This window comes from Seriola aureovittata, chromosome 3 (genome assembly GCF_021018895.1).
Source record: "Seriola aureovittata isolate HTS-2021-v1 ecotype China chromosome 3, ASM2101889v1, whole genome shotgun sequence".
Taxonomy (NCBI): Eukaryota; Metazoa; Chordata; class Actinopteri; order Carangiformes; family Carangidae; genus Seriola; species Seriola aureovittata.
The window spans coordinates 30,524,599-30,552,560 of NC_079366.1; the positions used below are offsets into that span (position 1 = coordinate 30,524,599).

The following is a 27,962-nucleotide window of genomic DNA, read 5'->3' on the forward strand; positions in this document are numbered from 1 at the left end:
GAACTGAAATGAAGCAGCAGCAGCAGCAGCAGTTGTTGGTGTTAAGTCACTTCCTGCAGTTATAATTTCCTCCTCTTCTTCTTCTTCTTCTTCTTCTTCTTCTGCTGCTGCTGGTGGTGCTGCTGCTCTGTCGACTGATTAATACTAATCAGTCATATCGATCCGCTGGGACCGACAGGCTGCAGCGTTCCCGCTGATTTCGGGGATTTCGGAGGGATTTCACAGAGAGAGGTAAGAACCTGCAGCGAGGACTGAACTCTGACATTTGTACTGACTGTCTGCGGAAACTGAAAGTAAAGAGGCTGCGGTCCTCAGCGGGAACATCATGAGTTTATAGAAAATCAGAGGATAAAAGATCCTAATGTTTGACATGTGTGAAGTGAAGTTTTAGAGGCGTAACGGCGGTAAACGGAGGTTCTGGTTCTGGTTGAGGTCCAGGTTCAGGGTCAGTTGGACGGAGCGGCGGCGGCGGGGATTCCCCTGCAGCCCGGACCCATTCAAACACTCACCGGATCTCCCTGTTATTTACACCCGTTTTAATCACGTCATTCCACTTCGTTAATAAAGCCCGTTATTGTTACAGAGGAATGTAACGGTGTGACTGCACGTGTGTGCGCGCGTGCCCGTATCATCAGCACGTGCGTGGATGTGCGATGTCCGGTCTCACGTCACAGTTTTCCATCAGGTAGAATTAAATGTTGTTCTGTGTTAATAGTGTAACCTTAATTATTGAACACATTTGTATTGTTTTAATTATGTGTTTACCATATTGATTTGTGTTGTATATTCTGTGGTGCAATATTATTTGAGTTTATTATATTATTTCATTATCAGTTGCAGTACTTTTTATTTCAAATAATTTGTAGGAGTAACATTTAAGTTGGTTACTTCCAACCCCTTTAGTGTGGAGCACCTTTGGTTCCCACCTGCCATTGTTGCAGGGGGACAGGTGTGAGTGTGACAGCCTATTGGATGCACATGTCCTGTTAAGAGAGCCTGTTTCTTCTCTCAGGGGTCTCAGGTGTAGTAGGTGTGTGTCTCTTTCACTTTCATGGTGAGAGACGAGAGACTGAAGCATGACAGTTTCAGCATTTGATCTACACAGTGTTTTATCTCTGATGTGGAGGCAGTTTGTCCTGACCTCTGGTGACCTTGAGAGGTCATTGACTCTGTATATCTTTGTTCTTATAAAGATGCTTATGTTGCTGCTGTGGCTGTGTAATATAATGTTGCTTAGAGCACCAGTTTTACGGGGGGGGGGTATAGCCTCTTCTGGTCTGGAGCACACTCATTACTCCAGGAGGCTCCGCCCTGTTCCAGAGGTCACGTGACATCACATAAACTTCATAAGAAACATAAGTTTCATGCTTTGGTCATAACATGCTCAATAGCCTTTCATATACAAGCTCATCTGCTGCACTCAGCCTCATGCACAATGATGATGTCACGCAGGTACAAATGAGGGACAGGTAATGGTTCCGTTAAGACAAATGGGAAAACAAGGAAGTGCTTAGATGTCACACTTTAGCGGAACGCAGCACCGTATAGTTGAGGTTTTCACTTGAATGTTTTCTATAGTTTCACTCATCACATTTTAGAGAGAGACTTATTACATTTACCTGACAGCACAGGAGTCTGGGCCTCGGGCACCTGCAGCCTCAGGTGGCCGTTAACATCCTCACACATCCATCGTCACACCTGTACGAGAACCTGAATCAGCAAGTAAAGAAACGCATCTGTGGTGGTTACTGCACTTATCAATAATAAAGTGTTAAATAAAGTTTTCTCAACATGCTGTAATAAGAGTGTGAAGCGTCACTGTGAGCTTTCACTGCAGTGTTTCTGTTACAGGTCAGAGCATTAGACAAAGCTGTCTGACTCCGCCCCCTTCACTGAGAGTGGATTACTGTGTATAAAGTAATGAAATATTCAAATACTGACTCTGATATCGTCTCACTGTAGTTACAAGTCAGACTAGTTATTCAGCCGACAGTAATACTTCATCATCAAGCTAACTGTGTCAAATTATGGATAAAAACATTTTGAGGGTTGATCTGACGCTGTTGCTTAAAAATAATAAATCAGAAGAATTAAATCATTTACAAAAAAATAACCAAAAGTCTACTCAAGCTTTTTTTGTGTCCAGTCTGGTCTCCTGCAGACTCATGGCCACAGCAGACACGAAGCTGGGAGGGTCTGAAGAGTCGAGTTTGCAGTCCGAGGAGTCGGTGAGGAGGTCAGAGGAGTCCAGGCTGGGGTCAGAGGAGTGCAGGATGAAGTCGTCCTGGGAGTCGGAGCTGACCTGCATCAAGCACTCCCTGAAGTTCGTGTTGAAGCTGAAGGAGGAGTTTGTTTGTCCCATCTGCAGAGGAGTCGTTCTCAACCCCCAGCAGAACTCCTGTGGACACATCTACTGCTTCCACTGCCTCCAAGGACTACTGTAAGAGCCAGTCCACCTTAAAACACATTTACACTGACGCAGTCCACCTCAAATCACACTAAACCAATCTACCTTAAAACACAATATACAGTGAAACATACCAGCTGAAAACACATTCACACTAACACATTCCACCTTAAAAACCTTCACACTGACATAGTCCACCTTGAAACACACTCATACTGACGCAGTTCACTGTAAAACACGCTTTTACTGACTCAGTCCACCTTAAAACACATTCACACCAACACAGTCTGTGGTTTCTCGAGCTCCTCTGCTTTGTGTTTCAGGGAGAGTTCATCACCGTCCAGCCCAGTTTGTCCAGTGGACAGAGCTGTGATCACACCAGCTGAGGTCAGAACCGGCGCGCGCACACACACACACACACACACACACACACACACACACACACACACACACACACACACACACACACACACTTCCTCATCATCATTTATAAAAAGCTGCTCTCTGTAGTTTGTATCTAACAAATAGAACAAAACATATAAAGTTAGGAACTATTTTCAGCGGCGGATTGATCCACGTTAGTGAGTATAAGTGGTAGCAGGACGGTGTGTGGAGCTCTGTGGCTCAGAGGATTCACATACATCTTTGCTTTTGGATCTGTTGAAGTTTAAAGAGACACTAATCCAGAGTCTTGTCCCTCCAGGTTTTCCAGGATAACTGCTGCAAACGAGAAATCTCCAGTTTAGAAGTGTTCTGCACAAACTCCCCAGAATGCACCTCTGTCACCACGTTAAACCACCTGCAGGTAGACTTTAGAGATCAGCTGAATGTGTGTCGACCTCGTCACTCACCAAGTTACAGATTCACTGATGTGAAGATGATTGAATCTTACCATCAAAGTCTTCTGCAGGAGCACCTGAGGTCGTGTCAGTACGAGCAGCTGCAGTGCACCAATTCAGGCTGCAGGGCGTTGCTACAGAGGAGATACCTGCAGGAACACCTGACCGACGACTGTCCTCACCGCATGGAGCCCTGCCCACACTGCAGGCAACCGCACTGCCTCAGCCTTATCCAGGTAAAGTCCGGTCCAAACAGGTGGTTTTAACAGGCGGAGGTTCCAGTCAGGTTCCAGTCAGATCCTCCCGGTCCGGCTTCCTCAGGAATGGACTTACCCAGTATCTGTGAACCGCCATGAGCAGCTCTCACTCGGCCGAGGTGTTGACTCCTGTTGGTCACGTGTTCTGTGTCTTTGCGTAGGATCATGTGCAGAGCTCGTGTCCAGATGTGGAGGTGGACTGTCCCAACAGCTGCTCCCAGAAGGTTCCCAGACACAAGGTGCGCTCATTCTGTGATTCATACATCCATACATACACCTGCAGATGCAGCGATCAGCTGACTGCTGATCGGCACATTGGGAATGAGATACGGAGGAAAACTTTAAAAAGTGATGTTTTCTAAACAGATTTATATGCGATGGACAGAAAGTGTGAGTCACACTGAATGTAAGAATGTGTCCATCATGTCTGTGTTCAGATTTGACTTAGTCATGACTCAGGTCTTTGATACAAATTTGGGCGCTGAGATTTTAAGGTGAGTCACTGCTGCTGTTACAGCTGTTGATCATGTTGCAGCTGAACTATAGTAACTTCCTGCTGGAACTTCAGGGCCACCGTAAAAAACAGCTGCATAGCTACTGCGGGTCATAAACTCATCAGCAGGTGTGTCACAAATGCGGGACGACTGTTGGAGGGAGGATCAAATCATAACTGACCAATCAGAGTCAAGTATTCCACGTTAACATGAACAAAAGTAGAAAATATGTGGGTGACAGTTCACGTTGTGTGTGTTCCTCTTCCAGCTGACGGAGCACGGAGAGTCGTGTCCTGAGGTTCAGGTCGAATGTTCCTATAAGAAGTTCGGCTGCCCTGTACAGGTGTGTTCGTCTGATGAAGCCGTCACAGACCTGAGTTCTGAATCTTTAACGTTTATGATGAACTTTTCATTCATGGATTTCCACGATCTTTGCCTGACACTGAGCGTCGTGTCCTGCAGGATAAACGAGGGAAAGTGAAACTGCACGAAGATGCTGCTGTCAATCATCACATACTGCTGGTGCTGAGGAGTAACACCAACCTGGAACAACAGGTGTGTCAAAGTCAGACTGAAGATGTGTGCACTGCCCTGCTGACGACGATATTTTGTTTAAGTTGTTCCAACGTCTTCGTGTCGTCGACATAAGATACCTACATTGTAGTCGTAGAAACCAAGAGGCAAACTGCTGGAAATCTGTCGTTACGTTTAATTAGAACGATATTGTCAGAGGAGAAAACGCAGCTTTATTCACGTAACGTCAGTCAATGGAAACACACAACGTTCATGCTGACAGCTCCCAGTGCATTTAATTTAACTCATTAAATTTGATTCTAACAAACATCTTCATTAAGTGTCAAATAAACATGAAAACATATAGACACAAACACATTCATCTCTCAGGTGGCTGTGGTCCGCATGACTGAGAGAGTCTGAGTTTGTTTCCTATAGCCTGGAACTTAAGCGTAGAACAGATCTAATCGTTGCTAATGTTCATAGATGTTTCTGACTCCAAAGTGTTAAAGGTTGTTTACCTGACTGTTGTGTCCTGGGTCAGGTGGGGGTTCTCCAGGAGGAGGCGCTGCTGAGGCAGCAGGAGGTCCAGACAGACAATTTACTGCTCACTGATCTGCAGAAGAAAATCAGACCGCTGCTGCAGCAGAGCAGCTGCCACGAACACGTCATCTCTACAGCTCAGGTTAATACACAGTTTTATTCTCATCGATCATCCTGTCTGAGGCATTTCCTTCTATAGTCCTGTATGGAGAATTCCTCAACCATTGTATTTGTTGTCTTAGAAACTTTTCACAATATATCACATTAAAACCTGCAGAGAAAATAGTTTTACAAGTGTCAAGTTTATAAAAGAACAAAACAACAATCTCACCTTCTTAGATCCTAAACATCGCAAAGTGTCAAATTCAGATTTGTTAAGCAAAAACGTTTAATCACATGAAGTCACATGTTTAAAAATCAGGACAAATGTATGGCAGCAGCATTAAACCATGTCTCCTCTGTCTGTGTGTGATCAGAGGAGTTTGAGCCGGCAGGAGGACGTCCTGTCCACCGTCCAGCTGGAAGTCAAGCAGGTGTCTCGGGGACTTCCTGGTCTGGAGGAGCTGGAGCAGCTTAGAAAGTCTCTGGACGCTGTGATGCAGGAGGTGTCTGGAGCCGAGGCCCTCAGAGAACACCTGGGTAACAACACCTGGATAACATCTGTATAAACCTGCTTTGACACTGTATTTCTGTCTGTACCGGAAATACCTGTAACACTGTTGGTTCCAATTTACATGTTCAGACACAGGTGACTTTTACACCAGTGTACAACTCTAGCCACAGTGCACAAGGCTAATTGTGGTCTGACCACCTGACCACACCATCATCCATCAAATAATTGATGGGGGGCAGGTAAACTCTTTGTAAATGCGCCTACAAAGACGACTGGTACATTTCAGTGAATGCTGTTGGTATTTCCTTCTTCCAGGAACTCTGGAGGAGAATCTGAGGCATCACTCGGGTCTCCTGGACCTCCACGCCTCTCAGCTCAGTCGCAACAAGCAGCGCCTTCGGGAGCTCGAGGCCACGTCCTACGACGGGAAACTGATCTGGAAGATCCAGGACTTCAAAAAAAGGAAGGAAGAAGAGGCCAAAGGTCAGCTGCCTTGCCTGAGCAGCATGCCGTTCCACACCGGACGCTGCGGCTACAAAATGGCCATCAAAGCCTATCTGAACGGGGATGGCGAGGGAAGAGGGACTCACCTCTCCCTTTATGTGGTCCTGATGCCGGGAGACTTCGACGCCCTGCTGCCGTGGCCGTTCAGACAGACCGTGTCTCTGTCTATTCTGGATCAAAGCGGCACCGGTAACCACCGAAGTCTCAGCTTCAGACCCGACCCAACATCCAAGAGCTACCAGCAACCTGACGCTGAGTCCGTGAGCAACGTCGCTGTCGGGTTTTCGTGCTTCATTCCTCTGAACAAGCTGGAAATGCCTCAGAATGCCGTGTACGTCAAAGACGACACGCTGTTTGTCAAAGTGAAGGTGGATATGGCAGGTTTAGAGTCCCTGTAAGATTTCTTCTAACTGATTTAAATAATTACTTTGGCACCATCTGGTGGTCGTTGGGAACGACACAGTGGAAGACGACAACGCATCACTGCACTGTGTGTGCATACTCTAAAGAGTATACCAAGAAATTTAAACACAAAAAAACTCAACACCTAGTAATTAAAGGAATAGTTCAACATTAGAAAATACCAATTTCTTGCTGGGAGTAAGTGTCTGTTAAATATAAAGCCTTTATTTCAGTCTTGGAAGGACATGGATGCTGAACTTGTGCTTTAAGCTTCAGGATCATCACCGATCGTCTGATGGAGGTTTGACTCATAAACACGAAATCTGACAAAGACTGAATTAATAATGTTTTTTATTATTGATCTCAAGATCACAACTTTTTTATCTGATTAACAGATAATAACTATTTGAGCTCAGACCAAGTTATTAAAGTCTGTTATCCTGAGATCAGGATTTAATGATCAGGTTATCTGTAGATATTTATCAGCTTAGTATTGATCGGGACTTCAGGAATAAGTCTTTATCTCAGGATAACAGCCTGTTTCATCATGGACTCGTCTCTCTCAGCCTGGAGACAAAGATGAGACCCATAAATAAATTATCAAAAAATGTTTGCACCAGATTTGTTATCTGAAATAAATGAGGTAACGAAGTTGTGATCAAAAGAATAACAGGTTGAAAACAACCACAAGCTGCTGCCATTTTTTTTTTTTAGAGGACCCGCAGGAAGCTATTTCTAGATAAAGTCGCAGCCACTGCAACACTGTACTGTACTACTGTAGACGGATATGACTGTTCATTATTGTTCAGGGTGTCTTAATTCTGCAGCTAAAGATAAAATGTGAGGACAATAGAAAAGATGAGGGGTTTCATAAAGTTTGGGAACTTTAAGATCTCCACTGGAATTTAAAACAGGGATGTGTGAGTTTGTAAAGGTGGAGCCACGTTTGGGTTCAGCAGAAATCAATGTGTCTGTAAGATCCGATTAAAATACACAAGTAACATTGATATGGAAGATGAAAGGCTGCTATTCATAACAGTGTTGAATTTAGATAGTTTCAGATGTCTCATACAGCAGCTGCTGTCAGGTTCAGGTTAGTGTGGTTTCATATTCTTCAATTAAAACTCAATCATAGTTTGTTTGTCACTTTATTGTTGCTGTAAAGACAAAGGATATGCACTGTAGAGATTATGTTTATATGGAATCAAGAGAGAAAGTAGGTTTGGTGTGTCACTAATAAAGACAACAAGGTACTTAAAGGAGCCATTTGTAAGTATTGCTATTGCTACATAGCTAAAGTTAGCATCAACAGCTGTTTACTTACCAGTCTTTCAAAGAGCTTCAGCCATCATTGTGTTTACAAGACAGGAGGTCATAATACATCCTGTGAGCAGCAACTTCTTCAGGGCAGCCTGGATGTTGCAGTGACTGTGTGACAGAAAATGATAAGAAGGTCTTGCTGGACAGGGCTAGCGTGTTAGCATGCTAACTTCAGGAGAAGAAAAGAAGTGACAGAATTAGAAGCAAAACAAGAGTTAACATTGGTGTTGTTTTCCACCTCTAGAGACAGCTCTTGGTGAGTGAATGAATGAAGTTTGATGCTGAACTCACAATGTTTCTGCTAGACTGGTAAATAAACAGCTATTAATGCTAATGTTAGCTATGTAGCAATAGCAAAACTTACAAATAACTCCTTTATGACAATAAATGCTTTTTAAAACGATTGAACCTTTCTGCGAAAAACATGACTCAGGGTTTTATCAGGCAACTGAGCAGGAAAGAAATAATAAGAATAAAGTTTTCTTTTATTAAATGAAGTTTGATAACCATGGTTCCTTTACTCTTTTACTTACATCTTGTTATGCCCCAGTCTAGGGGGGGCTAGGACACAACATAAACTGGCCCCATCTTCCCCAAGTCCCAAGTAGCCACAACAAAGATTGGTTTAAATATAACCAAAGTGATTTATTTACATAAAGGTTTTAAGTGGACATATAGAAAATAAATACTGAGTTTAGGCTTCAGGGTGGACTATGGCCAACATAATAAACACTATAACCCTGTCTGGAAAGTAAACCACTAATCTAACCAAAGGAAAACAAATGACAACAAAGTCACCTGCCTAACTAGAGAAACAAAACTGGCAGCCCACCCTTACTACTCAAATGAATCTAAGAACTACACAAAGCTGAGTCACTGCAACAGTGTGGCCGGTTGGGAGAAGAGGAGAATGAGAGGACGAGCCGGCGGCCATCTTGGCTCACTATATATCAGGTGACCAGGGGCTGCAGCCAATCACCGACCAGGGCGCAGAGCCTTTCCACCAATGACGGCGTGGCGGCGGGAAACACTCCTATTTGCATACATAAGAAAACACAGAAACACAGGGCACACACACACACATACACAACAGACCAATTACAACAATATGACCACGGTCATAACATCTGTTTCACCAATGTCTTGTCATGGTCCAATCAGTTTCAGTTGTAAAAACAAGGGTCAAAATTTGTACCTGGTAGTTCAGAGTTAAACTTTGCTAAGACACGTTTCTCCTCGACTGGTAACTAAACAGGTGTTAATACTAACATTAGCTATGTAGCAATAGCAAAACTATATATGTATAAATAGCTCCTTTAAGAAAATCAAAACAACAAGTGCTTGGGGGACTGACTCATCCAAATTTTAAACCAACTTAGAATGATGCTTGAAAAAAGGGCAAGTAAAACACTGATCTCTGTATAAACATTTAAATACAGATGAACATACAGATACATAAAAAAAACCCCAAACAGAAATAAAGCTAAATAAAACTGCAAAGAAGATACACCCATTAATATTCCCGTTCTGGAAGAACACCAGACAAACATTAGTGAATCACTCCTACAATGAGCACAGAGACACTGAGGAACCCGATCCAACCCAGAACCCGGGGTAAAGAGGTTCAGTGAATGTGGTTTTAAAGGTGTGGAGGTGGACCAGTGAGTCAGAGGACACTCTGTAGAAGGACAGAGAACCAGCAGGACAGTCCACATACACTGCTACTCTGTTAGAGTCAGAGCATGGAGGGAGGTCGGCTCTTTTCTTATTGTGACTGACAGAGTAACCATCATCACCCGAGCAGCTCAGACTCCAGGACTGATCCGTCTCTCCAAACCTGCAGTCAAAACTACGCCCTCTCCTTCTGATTCCTCTGTAGGTCACTGCTATTTGAACCTTTCCCTCCCACTCGACCTCCCAGTAACTGTGATCAGTCAGACCATCTCTACACAGCAGCTGATGCCAGTGGTCAAATCTCTCGAGATGATAACCATATGACTGCTGATCTCTCACTGTCGCCACCGTCCTGTTGTTGTCAGACAGTTTGAGGTTTCTGTGAGCTGTGTTTCTGTCCAGTGTGAGTTCATAGGCGTCTGATGGAGAGAACAAGACACAACATGCCATCAGTTTATCATCTAATGAACCAGATGGGTTTATTTTTATATACAACTATATACAATAATATAGCAGACAATTAAGTCACACCCCCTCTATATATGCATTGAGGTGAAAGGCACCTTCAAGAATTTCCTCAAAAGACCTCCGACAAAGAAAGAGATCAGACCAGACCACAGGCGGACTGGACATGGGGACTACCAGCTCGAATCCCGGTCGGCCGGTGGATGATCAAAGCATCTATAAACATTTTTTACCCGCTCCATCAGTGTCATTCGTGCGGCCGGTCCCAGCAGATAAGTCCAAGGCTGAATTTCTTTCCCAGTCTGACCATGGAGCCAATACTGGGCTGAGTTTACCAAGAGGAGAATTCTACGAGCTGCTAAAGAGCTCCAGTCGACCCAGAACTGTTTTCTCTTCTCCTCAATGTGTAAGTAACTTGATAGGTACATAATATTTCCATGTCTATCGTTTACAGAACCTTTAACAGACTGAGTGTTCATTAGATAAAACATTCAGAAAGACTCGCCTTTTGGATCTTCTTTTAAACTGAGAGTTGAATGCAGATACAGAAGCTTTTTATTTAAACAGTTTTAACATTAGATGTCTTGCTCCCATGAATCAAAGGACAAACTTACACTTCTTCAGACCAGATTTCAGCCTCTTCTCTCCACCATGTTCCAACCTGGAACAGGAAACAAAGTCAGAGTGAACCTTCAGAAACTGCTTAGACCAGTAACAGGTCTCTGTCATCATTGATAATCCTCTGGGTTATTTATCTCATTGGAACGATATGCAGTAGTTTTTTGTGAACTCTGTTTGACTAAAGTGAGGCAGTTCTTCATCTCAAAGTGCAGTGTGCCAAACAGTAATACATGATCCACAGATCACAGTCAGTCTCAATGGGAACAGGGACTTTCAGCACGTCGGTTACTGTCTTCACTGTTATCAGCTGTGCTGCTTGTCAATGTGACAGAGAAACAACGTGTGAGCTCCTGTAGTCTGTTCATACCTGAGAGTCTTCAGTCTACATTGTGGATCCTCCAGTTTAGCAGACAACAGCTTCACTCCCGAGTCTCCTGGATGATTGTAGCTCAGGTCCAGCTCTCTCAGATGGGAGGGGTTCGATCTTAGAGCCAAGGCCAGAGAAGAACAACCTGCCTCTGTGACCTGACAGCCTGACAACCTGGAGACACACAAACGTAACAAGCCCTTCTGGAAAGCCTCACTGTAAATGGTCATCTACTGAGCAAATAGTTGTCTACTGACCTGAGAGTTTCCAGGGTACATTTTGGCCTCCCCAGTCCTGTGGAGAGCAGCTTCACTCCTGAATCCTGCAGGTTGTTGTTACTCAAGTCCAGCTCTGTCAGACTGGAGGACTGGGAGTTAAGAACTAAGGCCAGAGCTTCACAGCTTCTCTCTCTCAGGTCACAGTCATTCAGTCTTAAAAAAGATGCATTAGACAAATGTGAAAACATTAGTCTCTACATTTAATGTGAAAACAGAAGTGGTAGAATGATGATAAGAAAATGCTTTGAAATTAAATATGTGACAATAACATGTCCCTCTTAATAAGTTGGCAAAGTGACAATTGTGATAAAAATTTCTAAAAAATTATCCAAATTAAGTACGCAATAAACTCTCATACCTAAGAGTGTCTAGTCTACATTGTAAATCCTCCAGTTCTGCAGACAACAGCTTCGCTCCGGAGTCTCCTGGATTATTGTAGCTCAGGTCCAGCTCTCTCAGATGGGAGGGGTTGGCGCTCAGAGCTGAGGCCAGAAAAGAACAACCTTTCTCTGTGACCTGACAGCCTGACAACCTGGAGACACACAAATGAAACAAGCCCTTCTGGAAAGCCTCACTGTAAATGGTCATCTACTGAGCAAATAGTTGTCTACTGACCTGAGAGTTTCCAGGGTACATTGTGGCCTCCCCAGTCCTGTGGAGAGCAGCTCCACTCCTGAATCCTGTAGGTCGTTGTTACTCAGGTCCAGGTCTTTGAGAGTAGAGGACTGTGAACTGAGAACTGAGGCCAGAGCTTCACAGCTTCTCTCTGAAAGGTGACAGCCATTCAGTCTTAAAAAAGAAGCATAATACAAATGTGAAAACATTATATTTAATGTGGATTCTGGTTTATTTCATTGTCACATACTGTATAATACACATATAATTACTGGTTATTCCATTAACTTCTTTGGATAGACTGCCACTTTTGTTGGTCTGGTTATGGTATTAGTTCACTTTGGTCAGTGTTCGATATAATGGGTCAAGTCTTTTAAAAATCAGAATCAGTGTAACCGTCTTATTACCTGAGTCTTTGGAGTTTGCAGTTGGGGCTTTTCAGGCCGTCAGAGAGCAGAATAATTCCAGAGTCCTGCAGTTTATTTCTGGTCAGGTCCAATTTCTCCAGACCGTTCGACTTCAAGCTTAGAACTGACGAAATATACCTGCAGCATCTGCCAGTGAGGTTACAGTCACTCAACCTAAAGGGAAAAACAAAATGTCATTTTCAGAAACATTTTCCTCTGTCCTTCAATACTTCAACAAGTGCTTCAGAGTAGTTGGGTTTCTTGAAGCCAAATACTTACAAAGCTGTCTTTGCTACTTTGAGCACTGGTACCAGTCTCTCCAGAACTTCATCTGATCTGGAGTATTTCTTCAGGTCAAACAAATCCAGATCTTCATTTGAGACAAGTAGCACAAAGGCCAGAGCTGACCAATGTGCAGGGGAAATTTTACTAACATCCCCTGAGCTCTGGTACTTTTGGACTTGCTCTACCAGAGACTGGTCACCCAACTCATTCAAGCAGTGGAACAGATTGATACTCTTGTCGGTATAAGACAGTCTCTTGATCTTCTCGTGAATGTACTTGATTGTCTCCTGGTTGCTCTGCGGACGTTTTCCTTTGAATCCAAGTTTCTGCTGAAGAAGCTTCAGATTTTTATCCTGCGACAGACCGAGCAGGAAGCGCAGAAACAAGTCCCATTGTCCATGATTGCTTTTCAAGACCATATTCACAGCATTCTTGTGGAGGAGGATGATAGGAATTTCTCCTTTCACTGGTGTTGCATTCACCTTTGTCTGACTGGGAAGCAGATTTTCTCCACTATATATGAAGTTCTGTAATACATACAAAGCTGCAAGAAACTCCTGAACACTTAAATGTACAAAAGAGTAACACTCCTGGCTGTGAAGACCATATTCTTTTCTTATGATCTGTGTACAAACTCCTGAATAAACTGCAGCTTGTTTTGGATCAATTTCACAATCTTTCAGGTCGTCTTCGTAGAAGATTACGTTGCCCTTCTTTAGCTGTTCAAATGCCAGCTTTCCCAACTTCATGATCACATCTTTGTCTGCTTCACATTCCTGATAATCCTTCTGTAGTTTGCGCTTTGTCTGGATGATCAGGAAGTGTGAGTACATTTCAGTCAAAGTCTTGGGCAACTCACTTTCATGAGTGTGTGTGAGGAGACTCTGGAGAGCAGTGGCTGAAATCCAACAGAACACAGGGATGTGGCACATGATGTACAGACTTCTCAACGGCTTTGACTGAAGATGACTGAAGATCTTCTGAGCAACATCTTTGTCACTAATTTTCTTGTGAAAGTACTCCTCCTTCTGCTCATCATTAAAGCCTCGTACCTCGGTCACTCTGTTGATGAACTCTGGAGGAATCTTACTGGCTGCAGCTGGTCTACTTGTGATCCAGACTGAGGCTTTGTGAAGGAGGTTCCCGTTGATTAAGTTGGTTAGTAGGATGTCGACTGTGACGGCCTCCGTAACACTGCGGCACATCTCATTATTCATAAAGTCCAAAGGGAATTTGCTTTCGTCCAGGCCGTCGAAGATGAACAAGACACTGGAGTTGTTGTAGTCTGATGTTTCCAAATCCTTCACCTCTTCAAAATTGGAACCTATTAACTCAGTAAGACTGAAACTCTTGTCTTTGATTAAATTCAAGTCTCTGAATGTGAATGGAAATATGTACTGGATGTTTTGATTGGATGTTCCTTCTGCCCAGTCATGAGTGAATTTCTGCACAGCGACAGTTTTTCCAATGCCAGCAATTCCCTTCGTCAGGACTCTCTGAGGAGGGTTCTCTTCGTTGGATAAAGGTTCAAAAATGTTATTGAGGTGAATTTTCTTTTCCTCACTTGTACTCCTTGTACATTCTAATTCAGTCACTTCGTGTTCACTATTAACCTCCCCACTGTCTCCTTCTGTGATGTAAAGCTCCGTATAAATCTTGTTTAAAGGTGTAGATCCATCCGCCTTTGTCCCTTGAAACAGACTCTTTGTTTTATTCAGAAGGTAAGACTTTAGTTCAGCCTGGCACCTTTGGATGTCTTCTGAAAGATGAATAAAAATAGAATTATATGAATGATAATCATTTGCTAATATCATGTAAAGTAAGCATGTGCATGTGTGCGCAAGGTTTTTTGGACAAACTTGAAACACCAAAGCTGTGTCCAAACTTCAGGGGACCGCAACCTTCGGAGGCTGCATTTGAAAACTGATTGTGCCGCTTTGTCATGACCAGGCTGATGAGAAACGCAGGCTTCTTTCCCCAGGCAACGAAGACTCCAACAGATGGATCAACAGATGGCCTTAATGGCCAGACCTGTCCCAAGAGTCATTGCGTGCCGGTACGTGTTGTCAAAGTTGCTAGGCCACAGGAGCCGCGCTTTGTGACGCAATGGTAAGGGCGGGCACGGCTGGTGATGCAAATGTACCGTTGGCAAAACCGTCTAATTTTGGTTCAGTTCAGTGCAGCTGCCCCTGCAACCTTGGAAGGATGCAGCCCCTGAATTGGGACACAGCTCAAATATACAGAAACTACAAAAAGTTTCTAACTTGTCGGTCTGATTTAAACTTTTTGGTAACCATGGCAATTAGGTTTAGGACCTGATTTAGGAAAAAATTCATTACAGATGTCAAAGTTCCGATACTAACTTCAGAAAAGTGTATTACACAAGCTTCCTAACTTCCCAAAACCTTGAAAAAACACTCCTAACTTTACGATAACCGTTAAACTGTCCTAACTGTAACCTTTCCATCACTTACCAAACTTGTTTAATCCATATGGCAGCTCTTTTATTGCTTTTACACAACTGATAAAAACTCAGCAGGCCGAACTTGTACCTTATTGGAGAGGCCGATCCGGCAACATGATGAGATTCTTTCTGCTCTACAACACCTTTATAACAATTCACGCTAGGTAAATTCTACTTGTGGAAAAGTGAAGTAAAAGCAGTAGCAACTCTTTTTCTTTTTGTCCTTAGACTGTGAAAAGCATGTTACCTTCAGTTTTGGGGGAAACATCAGTCTCATCTGTCCTGGCAGGAAGTTGGACTGAAACAGAAACATAGAACGCCTCTTGAGGAACACACAAAATGACTAAATGGGTTTTGTTCAATTTTAGGCAATTAAACAATTAAACATAATAATGTATTTGATTTATAAATTCAGGGGGGAAAAATTTACCGTATGTGTTGTTGACAGTTAGATCTCTTTTCACATGAACACCGGTAAACTGAGGTGCGCTGACGAAACCTCCACTGTGGGAGGTGATCGTCATGTTCCCCTTTTCCTTCTGAGTTATACCTGAATGAGAACAGATGAAATGATCAGAAGCCAGGAACGACAACTTAATTTCCTTTTGTCAACACCCGACCTTTCCTATATTTACAGCACTGGCTCTGGAACCCACTCAGGGATAAAAGATGACGACTAAAGATATTGTCAAATGTTGGAAGAAACCGTTCGATGAACTCCTGAATCCGATGAACATGTGCTCTGCAGAAGACGTAGAATTTGAAAGCTAAACGGAAGCCACGAGGTATTAAAACGGTGAAGAACGCCCACTGAGGTTGCACATTTACGGAGCCCAGTTTTTTTATACTAAGCTGCTTCTAATAAGACATAATAGTTAATTCCCTCAAGCATGACCAGCTTTGTAATAAATGATTAAACTGGCAGCAGAAGTGCCAAGAAGTGAAACCAGGAAGTGGTGAATGCTGGCCGCATAGTTTGTGCACCCTGAGCAAATAGTTTTTCTGATTGCCACAGAATTAGCAAAGACTTTATTTCCACATTCACACATTTATTTGTCGTCATGTAATTTTTTACTATTCTCTTTTGTTTTTGTTTTTTTGCACACAAAAAAATTTGTCCCGAACATCATTCTACAAACTCATAATGTTTTATACCATTTTTTTTTGTCCCACATTCATCAGACTAACACTCATCAATATGGTTAACCACTTTCAGTTAGTCTGTCGTACAGTTAATAGTCAGTTCACTTATTTCTTTCTGCTTCATACAAACCTTCTACAGGAATAAGTGTGGCTGTTTGTCCTAGTGTTTTAAAGTCAGTATCATGAACTGTGATACTGAGGAAAGAAAAACCACCATCTTACCACACTGTGATGCTGCTGGATCGCCATCTCGGTGGGTTGTTATCCAGTTTCCCATTCTGCATTACTTCACCCAACTCCACTGACTTCAGGGGGAAAGAACAAACACTCCACAGATATGAATGCAATATCACAAAGCCTCCTCCTGCATTTCTATATCCACTTCAGTTTCCTGCAAACTCAGCTGACAGCAATGAGAGGACAAAGCTCATCAGCACATCCATCTGTGGTTAATATTAACTCTAGAGTTCATGTAAGCACATGAAGCAGAAATGAAAGTCAAATTTGACCATGTGAGGGAGGGGGAAGTGTTCTGTTCTGTTACCGCCCATAATACTCTTCTCTTTAGAATCTATTTTAATGTTTGTAATCGAGAAAGTTTTTGTCCATTTCAAATGTCTGTGGTATCTCAATGAATCATAATGGCTCATTTTAAAATTTCCACTCTGTGTAAACAGGAATCCGGAGTCAAACTAAAAATAAAAGGTAGGGTGTTAAAAGACAAATAAAAATAAAGACAAAATTATAAAGATGAAATAATAAAACAATAAAAGAGAGGAGATATGTGATTAACAAATCAAAACTACCTGCAGGTACATCGAATTTTCTACATTTCCTGTTTCAGTATTACTATTCAATATTTCTTTGTCTTCCTGTCTTCGGTGTTTCCTAAATGCAAATTTATGAGGTTCATGGTAGCGTTTCCTCAGTTCCTCTTTTTGTCTTGTCTTTTGTCGTTATTGTTTTTATTTATAATTTATTCATTCATGTGTCAGTGTGTGTGTGGACGGGGTCGCTGGTATTGTTTTTATTGCTTTTATTTGTAAAACACTTTGTGTTGCATTGTTTGTATAAAAAGCACTTTATGAATAAATGTTAAATAAAATAAAATGTTATATGCATGTAAATTCTGCTGGCTTTAAATTGACATGGTAGAAAAACCACACAATAAATTTCTAAGTATATCTAAAAGCTTAAAATGACAACTTGTAGTACCATGGTCTATGAGGAGATGGGAGGATACTTGGCTCATGTTGCAGTCAAAGATAATTACTGGTTTCTGGGCGAGGCTGCTAGATGGTGAACAAACTGACCTCAGAGTAGAGGTTTCTGCCACAACTTCGCCTCCTTCTAAAGGGGTGAAGACTCCAGCAACACTTGCAGTACACAGAACAACTTTATTGTTTGATTGACGTGTTTCAGTTTGCGGCCTCCACCCGGGTCATCACAAAAAGTAAGTAGGGGGGGGGATGAGACAGAAAAAATAAAACATATCAGCCAATGGGGCTTCTACAAACACACACACTTTCTAGGAAACATTATTTAGTGCTAAGTCACATTTAACAGTCTGCAACACATGGACAACATAACTTAAGGTTACCTGTTTACCGGTTTAAATGGCTGGTAGCTAGCTAGCTTGAAAATTCTACCATTGTACCTTGATGTCAAGATGTGTACAGGTTGGTAGGTCTGTAATTACAACATAACAGTACCACTTACATATCGATATATCCATAATAATGATCCAATGACTGAAGTACAATTTGTTGCAAATATGCAGCACATTTACTTGTAATGGAGTATTTTTGTTGCTCTAATGTGTAATAGGAGCAGGCCGGAGGACGTCTTGTCCATCGTCCAGCTGGACGTCCAGCAGGTGTCTGAGGGACTCACACCTGGTCTGAAGGACCCCGAGCAGCTCAGAAAGTCTCTGGATGAAAATCTATGTTTATAAATCTGCTTTGAAAACACCAGTTTTTTTTTAAAGGGTGGAGGGTATCTAAAAACATTCTGAGAGAAAAAAACAAAAAACATTACTCATTTTATTCCCCTGGTGTGTTTGTCGTGGAGAGGAGGAAACCTCTGTGGATCCTTCAGCTGCAGGTAAAAAGTTATCAGAGAAACAATCAGAACAAAGGTTAGCATCAACCTCAGATCCAACTCTTCCCTGAGTCTCTGTCCTCCGTACAGCGTCGCTCAAACTCTGACTTTAAATGTCAAACTGCTTCATTCAGTGTTTTTTAACGGTTACAATCACCGGGTCTGTTTGATTTCCTGAACCACTGACACTGAGGGAATCCAAACCGAGAGGAGCTTAAGGTAATGGTAGTGAAGAAAACAACTCCCATGATCCCACGCTACTCACCCATCACCGTATTCTGTTATTGTTTGGACAGAGAGACCCCTAGAGGTAGAAGTTACAGACTGATCAGTTCAGTGTCACCGTTCAGATGTTTGATCGCTCCTTCACCTTCAGTGCGTCCAGTTTGAAACGTTTGTCCTTCAGTAAATGGGACACCAGCCTCCGATCTGCTTCTCCTGGATCTCTCATGCTCAGCTCCAGCTCCCTGAGGTGTGAAGTGTTCGACCTGAGAACCGAGGCCAGAGCCTCACAGCTGCTCTCAGTGCACTCCAACAACCTGAGAGAGAACCACGTCCTTTTAATACCACAGTAATGGAAAACGCTACTTTCTTTTTGGCTGCCAGATGATATAAATTATATTTATTATTTCACAGAACTAGTGACCAGAGAAGAAATAACAACAGAAAGGTTGTTTTTAGCAATGATCTAAATAAAACTGTCTGAGAGGTCTCACCTCAGTACCTCCAGTCTACACTCAGGTGTTCTCAGCCAATCAGAGAGCATCATCAGCCCCTCATCCATCAGGCGGTTGAAGCTCAGGTCGAGCTCTTTCAGGGCAGAGAGACCACTGAGGGCAAGGCTCAAAAGCCGACAGCTGGCCGTCGTTAATGTGCAGCATTTCAGGCTGGAAGGAGACATTTAAATACATTTTTCAGATCTTTTAGTGGAAATGTATCAGACAGACTCATTGATTAGAGTTAGTTAGTTTCTATAAAGTTTCTGGTCTCCATATGATAAGTCTGGATGATTTTGATGATTCACTGACCTGCACTTTAGCACAGAAACAACAAAATTTCCTCGTTTCCACACTGAAATAAAAGAATCTAATGAGCAAATGACCGTGAAACATTCATTCTCCCCAGAGCTTCAACTATGTCTCTGATTAATAAAGTTGGCAACACGTGACTCTAAATCCTCCTATAATTATGAGCATTTATGAGCAACATGTGGTCAACAATGGTCAACAACACACTATACTGTAGTTGTAAGCAGATTTAAATGTTTATTAATGTATTTGTTAACAACTATAAATCTTCGTGTGGACACCCACAAGTGAAGGCTGATGTTTAAACTGATTATCATGACAATATAGTAAAACATAGCTAGCTGTAAAATAAAGAAAAAGTTATGATCATGTTTGTGTGTACAACTATATTATAGTGTAGTTGTGAGTATAAATGTGATAAGGGCGTCATATACCGAATAAAACTACCTCTGCCTGAATGTGAGACAGATAACAGCCACAACACTCACTTTAGTGTCTCCAGACGACAGTGCGGATCTGCCAACAGCTCAGTCAGGTTTTCGACACCGCGGTCTCTGAGGTCGTTTCTCGCCAGATCCAGAACTCTCAGGTGGGCGGGGTTTGACTTCAGATTGGAGACCAGCGCAGCACAGCCCTTCTCTGTGAGGCGACAGCCAGCCAGTCTGTTGGGAAGAACAGTTTGAACTTAAGGGTGGTAACATGCAGTGGCAGTAAAAAATAAAAAAAGACTTGAGCTCCACAGAGCGAGCATCCATCCATCCATCCATCCATCCGTTTTCTTCCACCGATGCTGGTCTTAGTCACAATTGCAGCAGCCATGTCCTCCAAGTCCTCCTGGGGGAGGCAGCTTTCTTCTTCTTCTTCTTCTTATTCTATAGCAGCTGGCATCCGAGTAGTTGCATTGCTGCCATCTTTCGGTATCATTCAGCTCCCACATTGTCCGGTCTACTAGATCTTTTTCATTTGCCTGCCCTCAGCTCACAATCATTTTCAGTTTGTCTCTGTTGTTACAGAAATCATGTGTTCCTGAGAGTTTCTGGACTTTGGTGTTTTTTTTCCCTCCCTGTTACACTCCCGTTCATGTGTTCACCTGTTTTCTTGGTTACCTGCCTGCCAGCCCGTATTCTTGCCTGCACTGTCTGTAAGTTTGAAGTTCGACAATTAAAGCACTTGACGGTTCCTGCCTGCCTCTGCCAACCCCGGGCGTGACAGTGGAGAGTCTGATTGGTTATCCGAGATCTAGACTAACTTACCAACCACTGCACATTTAGCAGCGTATGTCTGGTGTCTCGTCACTTTAAGTATGAGGACTGTCTCACCTCAGTGCTTCCACTTTGCAGGTCGGATCCTTCAGTAGAGCAGCAATCTCCGTCACTCCGACATCACCCAGATTGTTCGCTCCCAGATCCAACTCCCTCAGGTGGGAAGGGTTCGAAGCCAGAGCTGAGGCCAGAGCTGCAGAACATTTCTCTTCTAGGTCCGTCTTAAAAAGCCTTTAAAAAAACAATAGATGTTATACAGTCTTATTTTTCAAAGTCCCAAAGGTTGCCTAGTCTTGTCTGGTTTGCATACCAACACTGCTTGAAAGTGTTGTTTTCCTTTTTATTAAACACTGTGGTCATAGTCAGTGCTAACTGTTTGGGAAGGAGTAAACAAGACACCCTTTGCCTCTATAACACCTGATGTTTCCAGCTGCTTCTTTTCACCTGCCAGAGAAGCTAGCCAGCTAACAGCTAGCCTTCCACCATCAAAAGTTAAACTATCATAACTCTTATTTACCTGTATCCTGTTAGCTATCAAGCTAGTCATCAGTCCACAATGTAGTTAGCTGGGTTTAGTCGAGAGCAGAAAGTTAGAGGTGGTAAAATGTCTTTTAGAGCCTCAATATGTAGTGACTGGTACCAGTTTGATGATGAGTGTGTGCCCTTTGCCTTTGCCAAAGCTTACCATAATCTCTCCAGCTGGCAGTCGGGATGCTTCAGAAAGCCAGAGAGCTGAGCACCTGCCTGGCCTTTAAAACTGTTTCTGCTCAGATCAAGGTTTTTCAGATGAGATGGGTTCAAGCTGAGAGCTGAAGCCACAGGTTCGAGTCCATCGCCTGTAATGCCACAGTCACATAACCTGCAGACAAGATAGACAACCAGTTTTTGGTCAACTATTGGCGAGGTGGTCCTAAAATTTCCTCCTGAAATTAAGGGTCCCCAGAGGATGAATCATACTCGGCCGTTTACGCCACCATCAGGGTGAAATTCACATTTCTACACAAGAAATGTACAAGCAGATTGCTATGAAGGGTCCTGATTCCTTCCCCTAATCGCTACGAAACAGTTTTTTTCTATGAGTGGGTCCTTGGTTTGTTTGCCTCGTCCATGTACACAAGAACGCACACTACTGACTCTTAGAGTAGCAAAATCATACCTTGTTAACATCTTACCTCAGCGTTTCCAAAGAACACTTGTTGAGAACTTCTGAGAGCAGCTTCACTCCTTCATCGTGAATTTTATTCTTGCTGAGGTCCAGCTCTTTCAGGGTTGAAGTCAGACCACTGGCTAAAGACAGGCATCCTTGTCTTGTAATACTACACTCGTTCAAACTAAACAAAAGGAAACAAAAGGCACATTTATTGGTTTTTTACACTGTGGACAGAGTAGAAATCAAGATCATCATAGAATCACCGATGTAAAGTCTGCTCCATGACTGAAAAGAAAGATGATTACTTCCCGTTTCTGTGTCCTACAGTTGTTATTACTTATTTCATACATAAGTATGCAGTGCATCTGTAATTACTGCCTAACATGAGGGATGATTTTACCTGAGTCTTTGTAGTTTGCAGTTGGGGCTTTTCAGGCCGTCAGAGAGCAGCTTGATTCCGGGGTCGTGCAGTTTATTTCTGGTCAGGTCCAACTTCTCCAGACTGTTCGACTTCAAGCTTAGAACTGATGAAATATACCTGCAGCATCTGCCAGTGAGGTTACAGTCACTCAACCTAAAGGGAAAAACAAAATGACTTGACATTTTGCACTTTCACATTTTACTCTCCATATTTAAACAGGGTAGTTGGGCTTCTTGATACCAAATACTTACAAAGCTGTCTTTGATACTTTGAGCACTGGTACCAGTCTCTCCAGAACTTCATCTGATCTGGAGTATTTCTTCAGGTCAAAGACGGCCAGGTCTTCGTTTGAGACAAGCAGCACAAAGGCCAGAGCTGACCAATGTGCAGGGGAAATTTTACTAACATCCCCTGAGCTCTGGTACCTTTGGACTTGCTCTACCAGAGACTGGTCACCCAACTCATTCAAGCAGTGGAACAGATTGATACTCTTGTCGGTATAAGACAGTCTCTTGATCTTCTCGTGAATGTACTCGATTGTCTCCTGGTTGCTCTGCGGACGTCTGTCTTTGAATCCAAGTTTCTGCTGAAGAAGCTTCAGATTTTTATCCTGCGACAGACCGAGCAGGAAGCGAAGAAACAAGTCCCATTGTCCATAATCACTGACCAAAGCCTCATTCACAGCATTCTTGTGGAGGAGGATGATAGGAATTTCTCCTTCCTCACACGCCACTTTCACGCTCGTTTTGGTCTGAAGCAGATTTTCTCCACTATCTATGAAGGTCTGTAATACATACAAAGCTGCAAGAAACTCCTGAACACTCAAATGTATAAATGAGTAAATCTCTTTTTTGTGAAGACCAGATTCTTTTCTTATGATCTGTGTACAAACTCCTGAATAAACTGCAGCCTCTTTTGGATCAATTTCACAATCTTTCAGGTCGTCTTCGTAGAAGATTACGTTGCCCTTCTTTAGCTGTTCAAATGCCAGCTTTCCCAACTTCATGATCACATCTTTGTCTCCTTCACATTCCTGATAATCCTTCTGTAGTTTGCGCTTTGTCTGGATGATCAGGAAGTGTGAGTACATTTCAGTCAAAGTCTTGGGCAACTCACTTTCATGAGTGTGTGTGAGGAGACTCTGGAGAGCAGTGGCTGAAATCCAACAGAACACAGGGATGTGGCACATGATGTACAGACTTCTCAACGGCTTTGACTGAAGATGACTGAAGATCTTCTGAGCAACATCTTTGTCAGTAATTTTCTTTTGAAAGTACTCCTCCTTCTGCTCATCATTAAAGCCTCGTACCTCGGTCACTCTGTTGATGAACTCTGGAGGAATCTTACTGGCTGCAGCTGGTCTACTTGTGATCCAGACCAAAGCGTGGTGCAGCAGTTTCCCTTTCATTAAGTTTGTTAGTAGGGCATCTATTGTTGTTGTCTTTGTAACACTGCGACACATCTCATTAGTCTTAAAGTTCAAAGGGAATTTGCTTTCGTCCAGGCCGTCGAAGATGAACAAGACATGGGAATCATTGTAGTCTGATGTTTCCAAATCCTTCACCTCTTCAAAATAGTAACCTATTAATTCAGTAAGACTGAAACTCTTGTCTTTGATTAAATTCAAGTCTCTGAATGTGAATGGAAATATGTACTGGATGTTTTGATTGGCTGTTCCTTCTGCCCAGTCATGAGTGAATTTCTGCACAGCAACAGTTTTTCCAATGCCAGCAATTCCCTTCGTCAGGAATCTCTGAGGAGGGTTCTCTTCGTTGGATAAAGGTTCAAAAATGTTATTGAGGGGGATTTTCTTGTCCTCACTTGTACTCCTTGTACATTCTAATTCAATCACTTCGTGTTCACTATTAACCTCCCCACTGTCTCCTTCTGTGATGTAAAGCTCCGTATAAATCTTGTTCAAAGCAGTTGATTCTTCCTCGTTTGTCCCTTGAAACAGATTCTTTGTTTCATTTAGAAGGTAAGACTTTAGTTTTGCTTGGCACCTTGGGATGTTTTCTGAAAGATTAATAAAAGTATAGTTACATGCATTTCATTTGTTATTTTATTTTCTTACAAGTTAGCAAATACTGCAGGTTTTCAGACAAATTCAAACAAAGCCCAAGAACCAGACCTGAACCATATCTGTTCCAGATAAAGTAAAAGGTAAACAAGTGACAGAGAAGAACAGAAAAACAGGTGATGGTTAGTAACTCAGTAACCAGTAACCGTGTCAACTCTACACCACCTTCATAACAATTAACTCCAAGTATGTTATACTAGCAGCAAAGTTCAGTAAAAGTAGTAGTGTTTTAAGTGTCATTAGATTGTGCAAAGCATGTTACCTTCAGTTTTGGAAGAAACAGCATCAGTCTCATCTGTCCTGGGAGGATGTTGGACTGAAAGAGAAACATTGAACATCTTTTGAGAAACACACGGTTAATAAAATGCATTTTGTTCAATTTTAGGTAATTACATCATAACACATAATAATATATTTGATTTATAAATGAAGGGAAACTTTTACCATATGTGTTGCTCACATTGACAGTTAGATCCCTTTTCACATGAACACCAGCAAACTGAGGTGTGCTGACGACACCTCCACTCTGGGCCGTGACTGTCATATTTCCATTTTCGATCTGAGGCAAAGCTGAATGAGAACAGACAAAATGATTTCCTTTTGTTAACTATATATTATATTATATATTTTATTTTATATTTGCTCAGCAAAAATGTGACATGGGGGACTGATACACATACAACTTTAAATGAACCAGACAACATTGGTTGGACTTTTCTTGACATAGAAGGCGAAATTGTTCAACATGTAAAAGACATCCAAGGCCAGCTAGAAGGTTGGTGGTTCGATCCCCGGCTCCTCCAGGCAAGTGTCGAAGAATCATTGGGCTAGATACTGAATCGCTAATTGTTCTAATTCCATCAGTGTATGTGTGTGATGTATGAATGTGAGTGAAAGGGGGGAAAATGGCAAGTATTGTAAAGCGCTTTGAGTGAAAAACACTATATAGGTGCGAGAAGAGGCGAGAGATAACCATAGCCTGGACCAAGAGCTGGGTGGCGTACTGAGTCAGGATGCAGATAGATGCAACATGGTCAGAGAAGGATAGCTGGTCATCAAACATGACACCCAGGTTTCTTGCGACCTTGGCTGGAGTAAGGGAGGAATAGGTGATTTTGATATTGATACTGTGGTGGATAGACTGGACAATTAGGCTGTTTCAGTCGAGAGGCCACTCTTAAGGTCCTGAACAGATGACATGGGACGCCTTGGGGTCCACCACTCAGAAGACTGGACGAAAGAGTTGGGTGAACTGCCAAATGGGTACCAAACGAAGGCAGGAACCATGCCATGCTGAGTCAGGGACATGGAATACCAACCCTCCTTGGTATGGAAGAAATGATGTGGAAGTTGGAGTGGTACCAACTAGATATAGATGAGTTTATCGCTTTGAACAGCACTGGCTCTACAATAAAACTTACTGACATGGTATAATAGGGTCATCTCTATTCAGGGTTGCAGAGGAAGGCTCTGACTGTTGTCTGAGCTTATGAGGTTTCTGGCTGGGGGTCCAGGCGAGGGGCACCATCTGGAGATTCTATTGTTCTTCTGGGGGACTTTGACATTCATGTGGGCAAATTTAGAGAAATCTGCAGTTGGCTGACTGGGTGGAGTGGCCTGCCTGATCTCAACCTGTGTTTTATTATTGGTGGACTTTCCTCTTTGATAAAGTTTATAGCTTATAGTTATGGCTAGCTCAGGCTTGCCTGAACCATCCCTTAGTTATGATGCTATAAGCCTAGACTGCTGGGGGACTTGCCATAATGAACTGAGTTCCCCTCTACTCCTCTCTTTCTCCATCTGTACTGATTCATATCCCTTTAATACATCTTACTAACTTGACTTCTTCTCTCTCCTGTAGTTGCGCGTTTTCTCGTCTCTTTTCTCCTGTTGCTCTCTGCAGGGTTTTTTTCTTTGCTATTGTTGCCAATTGATTGCTCATGAGGTAAAATTGGGTCTCTGCAAATAATATTGTATAGAGTACAGTCTAGACTTGCTCTATATGAAAAGTGCCCTGACATGTCTCGTGTTATGATTTGGCATCATAAAAAACTAAATAAAAAAATAAAAAATAAATAAAGCTGACTTGACTTAACTTGTCTGGGACTCTCAACAAAAACACAATTGTGTATGCTGGGTTCAGACCTGCAGAGGAAACTGCAGGTTAACCACAGAGAGGAAACTTGCTGCTGAGTCAGAGTTTTTCTTTGTACACTTCTGGAACCTTCCACTGTTTTAACAAACAACATTAATATTAAAATCAAACAACATCTTGCTCTGCTGACTGGAGAAGACTATGCGACTTGAGCTAATTAGACGGTAAAATTTGCATTCTAGTTTGAAAGTCAATAAATGTCAATTATTTGGCTACTCAAATTTTGTTGTTAGACACGGGACAAATCCTTACTTGTAACTTCACTGTGCAGAATGATGTATGTCTAGATTTTTAACTTGCTCTTTCTCTGAGCTCCACGTTTAAAACTTGGATATAACTGTAGGTTTTGTGACATCACAACTGGTTTGGAAACCAATGACTGTCACGGATACAACAGGTTTGATGTGGGAGATCGAAGCCTCCAGGACACACACAAACACTACGAATGGACTTGTTGAAGTCTGTCATCTGTATCTTCACTGAATGAGAGATGATTGGTGTAATGTTACAAACTTTTAATGACGAATGCTTTTGTGGGGGAAAAAATCAAAAGACTAAAGAAGTGCAAAGCGGCTTAAAGTGTTAAACTGTTTCTTTCCCCTCAGATGTCAAAAATGTGAAGAGGTGTGGGTGGAGACGTGGCTGGTGTAAACAGCTGTAAGGATTAAAATAGAAGAAGTGAGATATGATCATGAATTCCCTCTGACACAGCCTACTGTGGTTGTACTATTAAATGATAAAGCTGGCAGTACAACTACCAGGAAATGAAGTCTTTATTTGCATGCTTACACATTTATTCTTATTAATGCAAATATTTGATATAGACACACAAGCTGTGAAATTCCCTCTGAGCATCTCATAACTTGGTGAACCAGTTGCAGTTAGTCTGGTTTACACTCTCCTGGCCAGGTTGGGTCAGATTGACTGTCAGTTACAGTTACTGTAGTAATTATAGTCTGACCAATTGCTTCAGACAGAGCTGTTCATGTCTTTGCTGCAGCAATAATCCATAATTACAGTTACATTTAATCAGTAAAGAAAAAACAAATCTTACCACACTGTGATGCTGCTGGATCCACAGCCCGGCCAGTAAAGTAACTAATCCAGTTTCCCATTCTGCATTGCTTCTCCCAATGCCACCAACTTCAGGAGTAAAGAACAAACAAGCCACAGAAAATAATAAAAGTAGTTTTATATCACAAAGCCTCCTGCATTTCCATACCCACGTCAGTTTCCTCTAGTTCCAGTTATATGAGAGAAAAAAGAGCCCATCCCTCCGTAGTTAATATTAACTTTAGAGTTTGTGTATGTGGAGCTGAAATGAAACTTGCTTCCGTCTCTTTTAATGTCAGCTGTATTTACCTTTGTTGACGCGAGATTGCAGGAAGTGGTTCTGCTTTGTGTTCACACCCATTATTACTCATGTTACCACATCAGTGCAAAACACAGATGTCTGCATCTCTTTTCTCCCAGTTCAACAGAAAATAAAATACTCTTTTAATGTCATTTAAGTCCTGACCTAACCAAGAGTTGCAATCTTATATCTAGCTGTAAA

At 42.3% G+C, this 27,962-nt stretch overlaps 2 protein-coding genes across 2 annotated transcripts; one reads left to right on the forward strand and one right to left on the reverse strand.

Moving 5' to 3' along the window:
- Positions 1 to 135: 135 nt before the first annotated feature.
- On the forward strand, positions 136 to 7,706 carry traf5 (Tnf receptor-associated factor 5). Its single transcript, XM_056369263.1, has 11 exons — positions 136 to 231; positions 2,162 to 2,440; positions 2,731 to 2,794; positions 3,111 to 3,212; positions 3,318 to 3,482; positions 3,665 to 3,742; positions 4,266 to 4,340; positions 4,460 to 4,552; positions 5,055 to 5,195; positions 5,530 to 5,692; positions 5,982 to 7,706. Exons 2-11 carry the CDS (start codon positions 2,166 to 2,168, stop codon positions 6,566 to 6,568), a joined length of 1,743 nt encoding a protein of 580 aa, XP_056225238.1. The 5' UTR covers positions 136 to 231; positions 2,162 to 2,165; the 3' UTR covers positions 6,569 to 7,706.
- On the reverse strand, positions 7,707 to 27,743 carry LOC130164059 (uncharacterized). The gene is made up of 22 exons (XM_056368458.1): positions 27,462 to 27,743; positions 24,697 to 24,822; positions 24,515 to 24,568; positions 22,424 to 24,188; positions 22,152 to 22,325; positions 21,774 to 21,932; positions 21,287 to 21,460; positions 20,659 to 20,832; positions 19,828 to 20,001; positions 19,028 to 19,198; positions 18,669 to 18,850; positions 16,434 to 16,448; positions 15,499 to 15,618; positions 15,316 to 15,366; positions 12,599 to 14,363; positions 12,320 to 12,493; positions 11,913 to 12,086; positions 11,656 to 11,829; positions 11,277 to 11,450; positions 11,020 to 11,193; positions 10,646 to 10,692; positions 7,707 to 9,985 (listed from the first exon to the last, which is right to left on the reverse strand). The coding sequence occupies exons 1-22, from the start codon at positions 27,520 to 27,522 to the stop codon at positions 9,456 to 9,458; spliced, it is 6,612 nt and encodes a 2,203-aa protein (XP_056224433.1). The 5' UTR covers positions 27,523 to 27,743; the 3' UTR covers positions 7,707 to 9,455.
- Positions 27,744 to 27,962: the final 219 nt, after the last annotated feature.

What these genes read in the sequence shown, in the direction of transcription:
- traf5 (XM_056369263.1), top strand. Translation starts at nt 2,166, where the DNA reads ATGGCCACAGCAGACACGAAGCTGGGAGGGTCTGAAGAGTCGAGTTTG. An exon ending in CCACGTTAAACCACCTGCAG is followed by an intron (nt 3,213 to 3,317) that starts GTAGACTTTAGA and finishes AGTCTTCTGCAG; the next exon opens with GAGCACCTGAGGTCGTGTCA. An exon ending in ACGTCATCTCTACAGCTCAG is followed by an intron (nt 5,196 to 5,529) that starts GTTAATACACAG and finishes GTGTGTGATCAG; the next exon opens with AGGAGTTTGAGCCGGCAGGA.
- LOC130164059 (XM_056368458.1), bottom strand. Translation starts at nt 27,522, where the DNA reads ATGGGAAACTGGATTAGTTACTTTACTGGCCGGGCTGTGGATCCAGCA. An exon ending in AAAGTATCAAAGACAGCTTT is followed by an intron (nt 22,326 to 22,423) that starts GTAAGTATTTGG and finishes TTTTCCCTTTAG; the next exon opens with GTTGAGTGACTGTAACCTCA. An exon ending in TGTAGACTAGACACTCTTAG is followed by an intron (nt 11,451 to 11,655) that starts GTATGAGAGTTT and finishes ATCTTTTTTAAG; the next exon opens with ACTGAATGACTGTGACCTGA.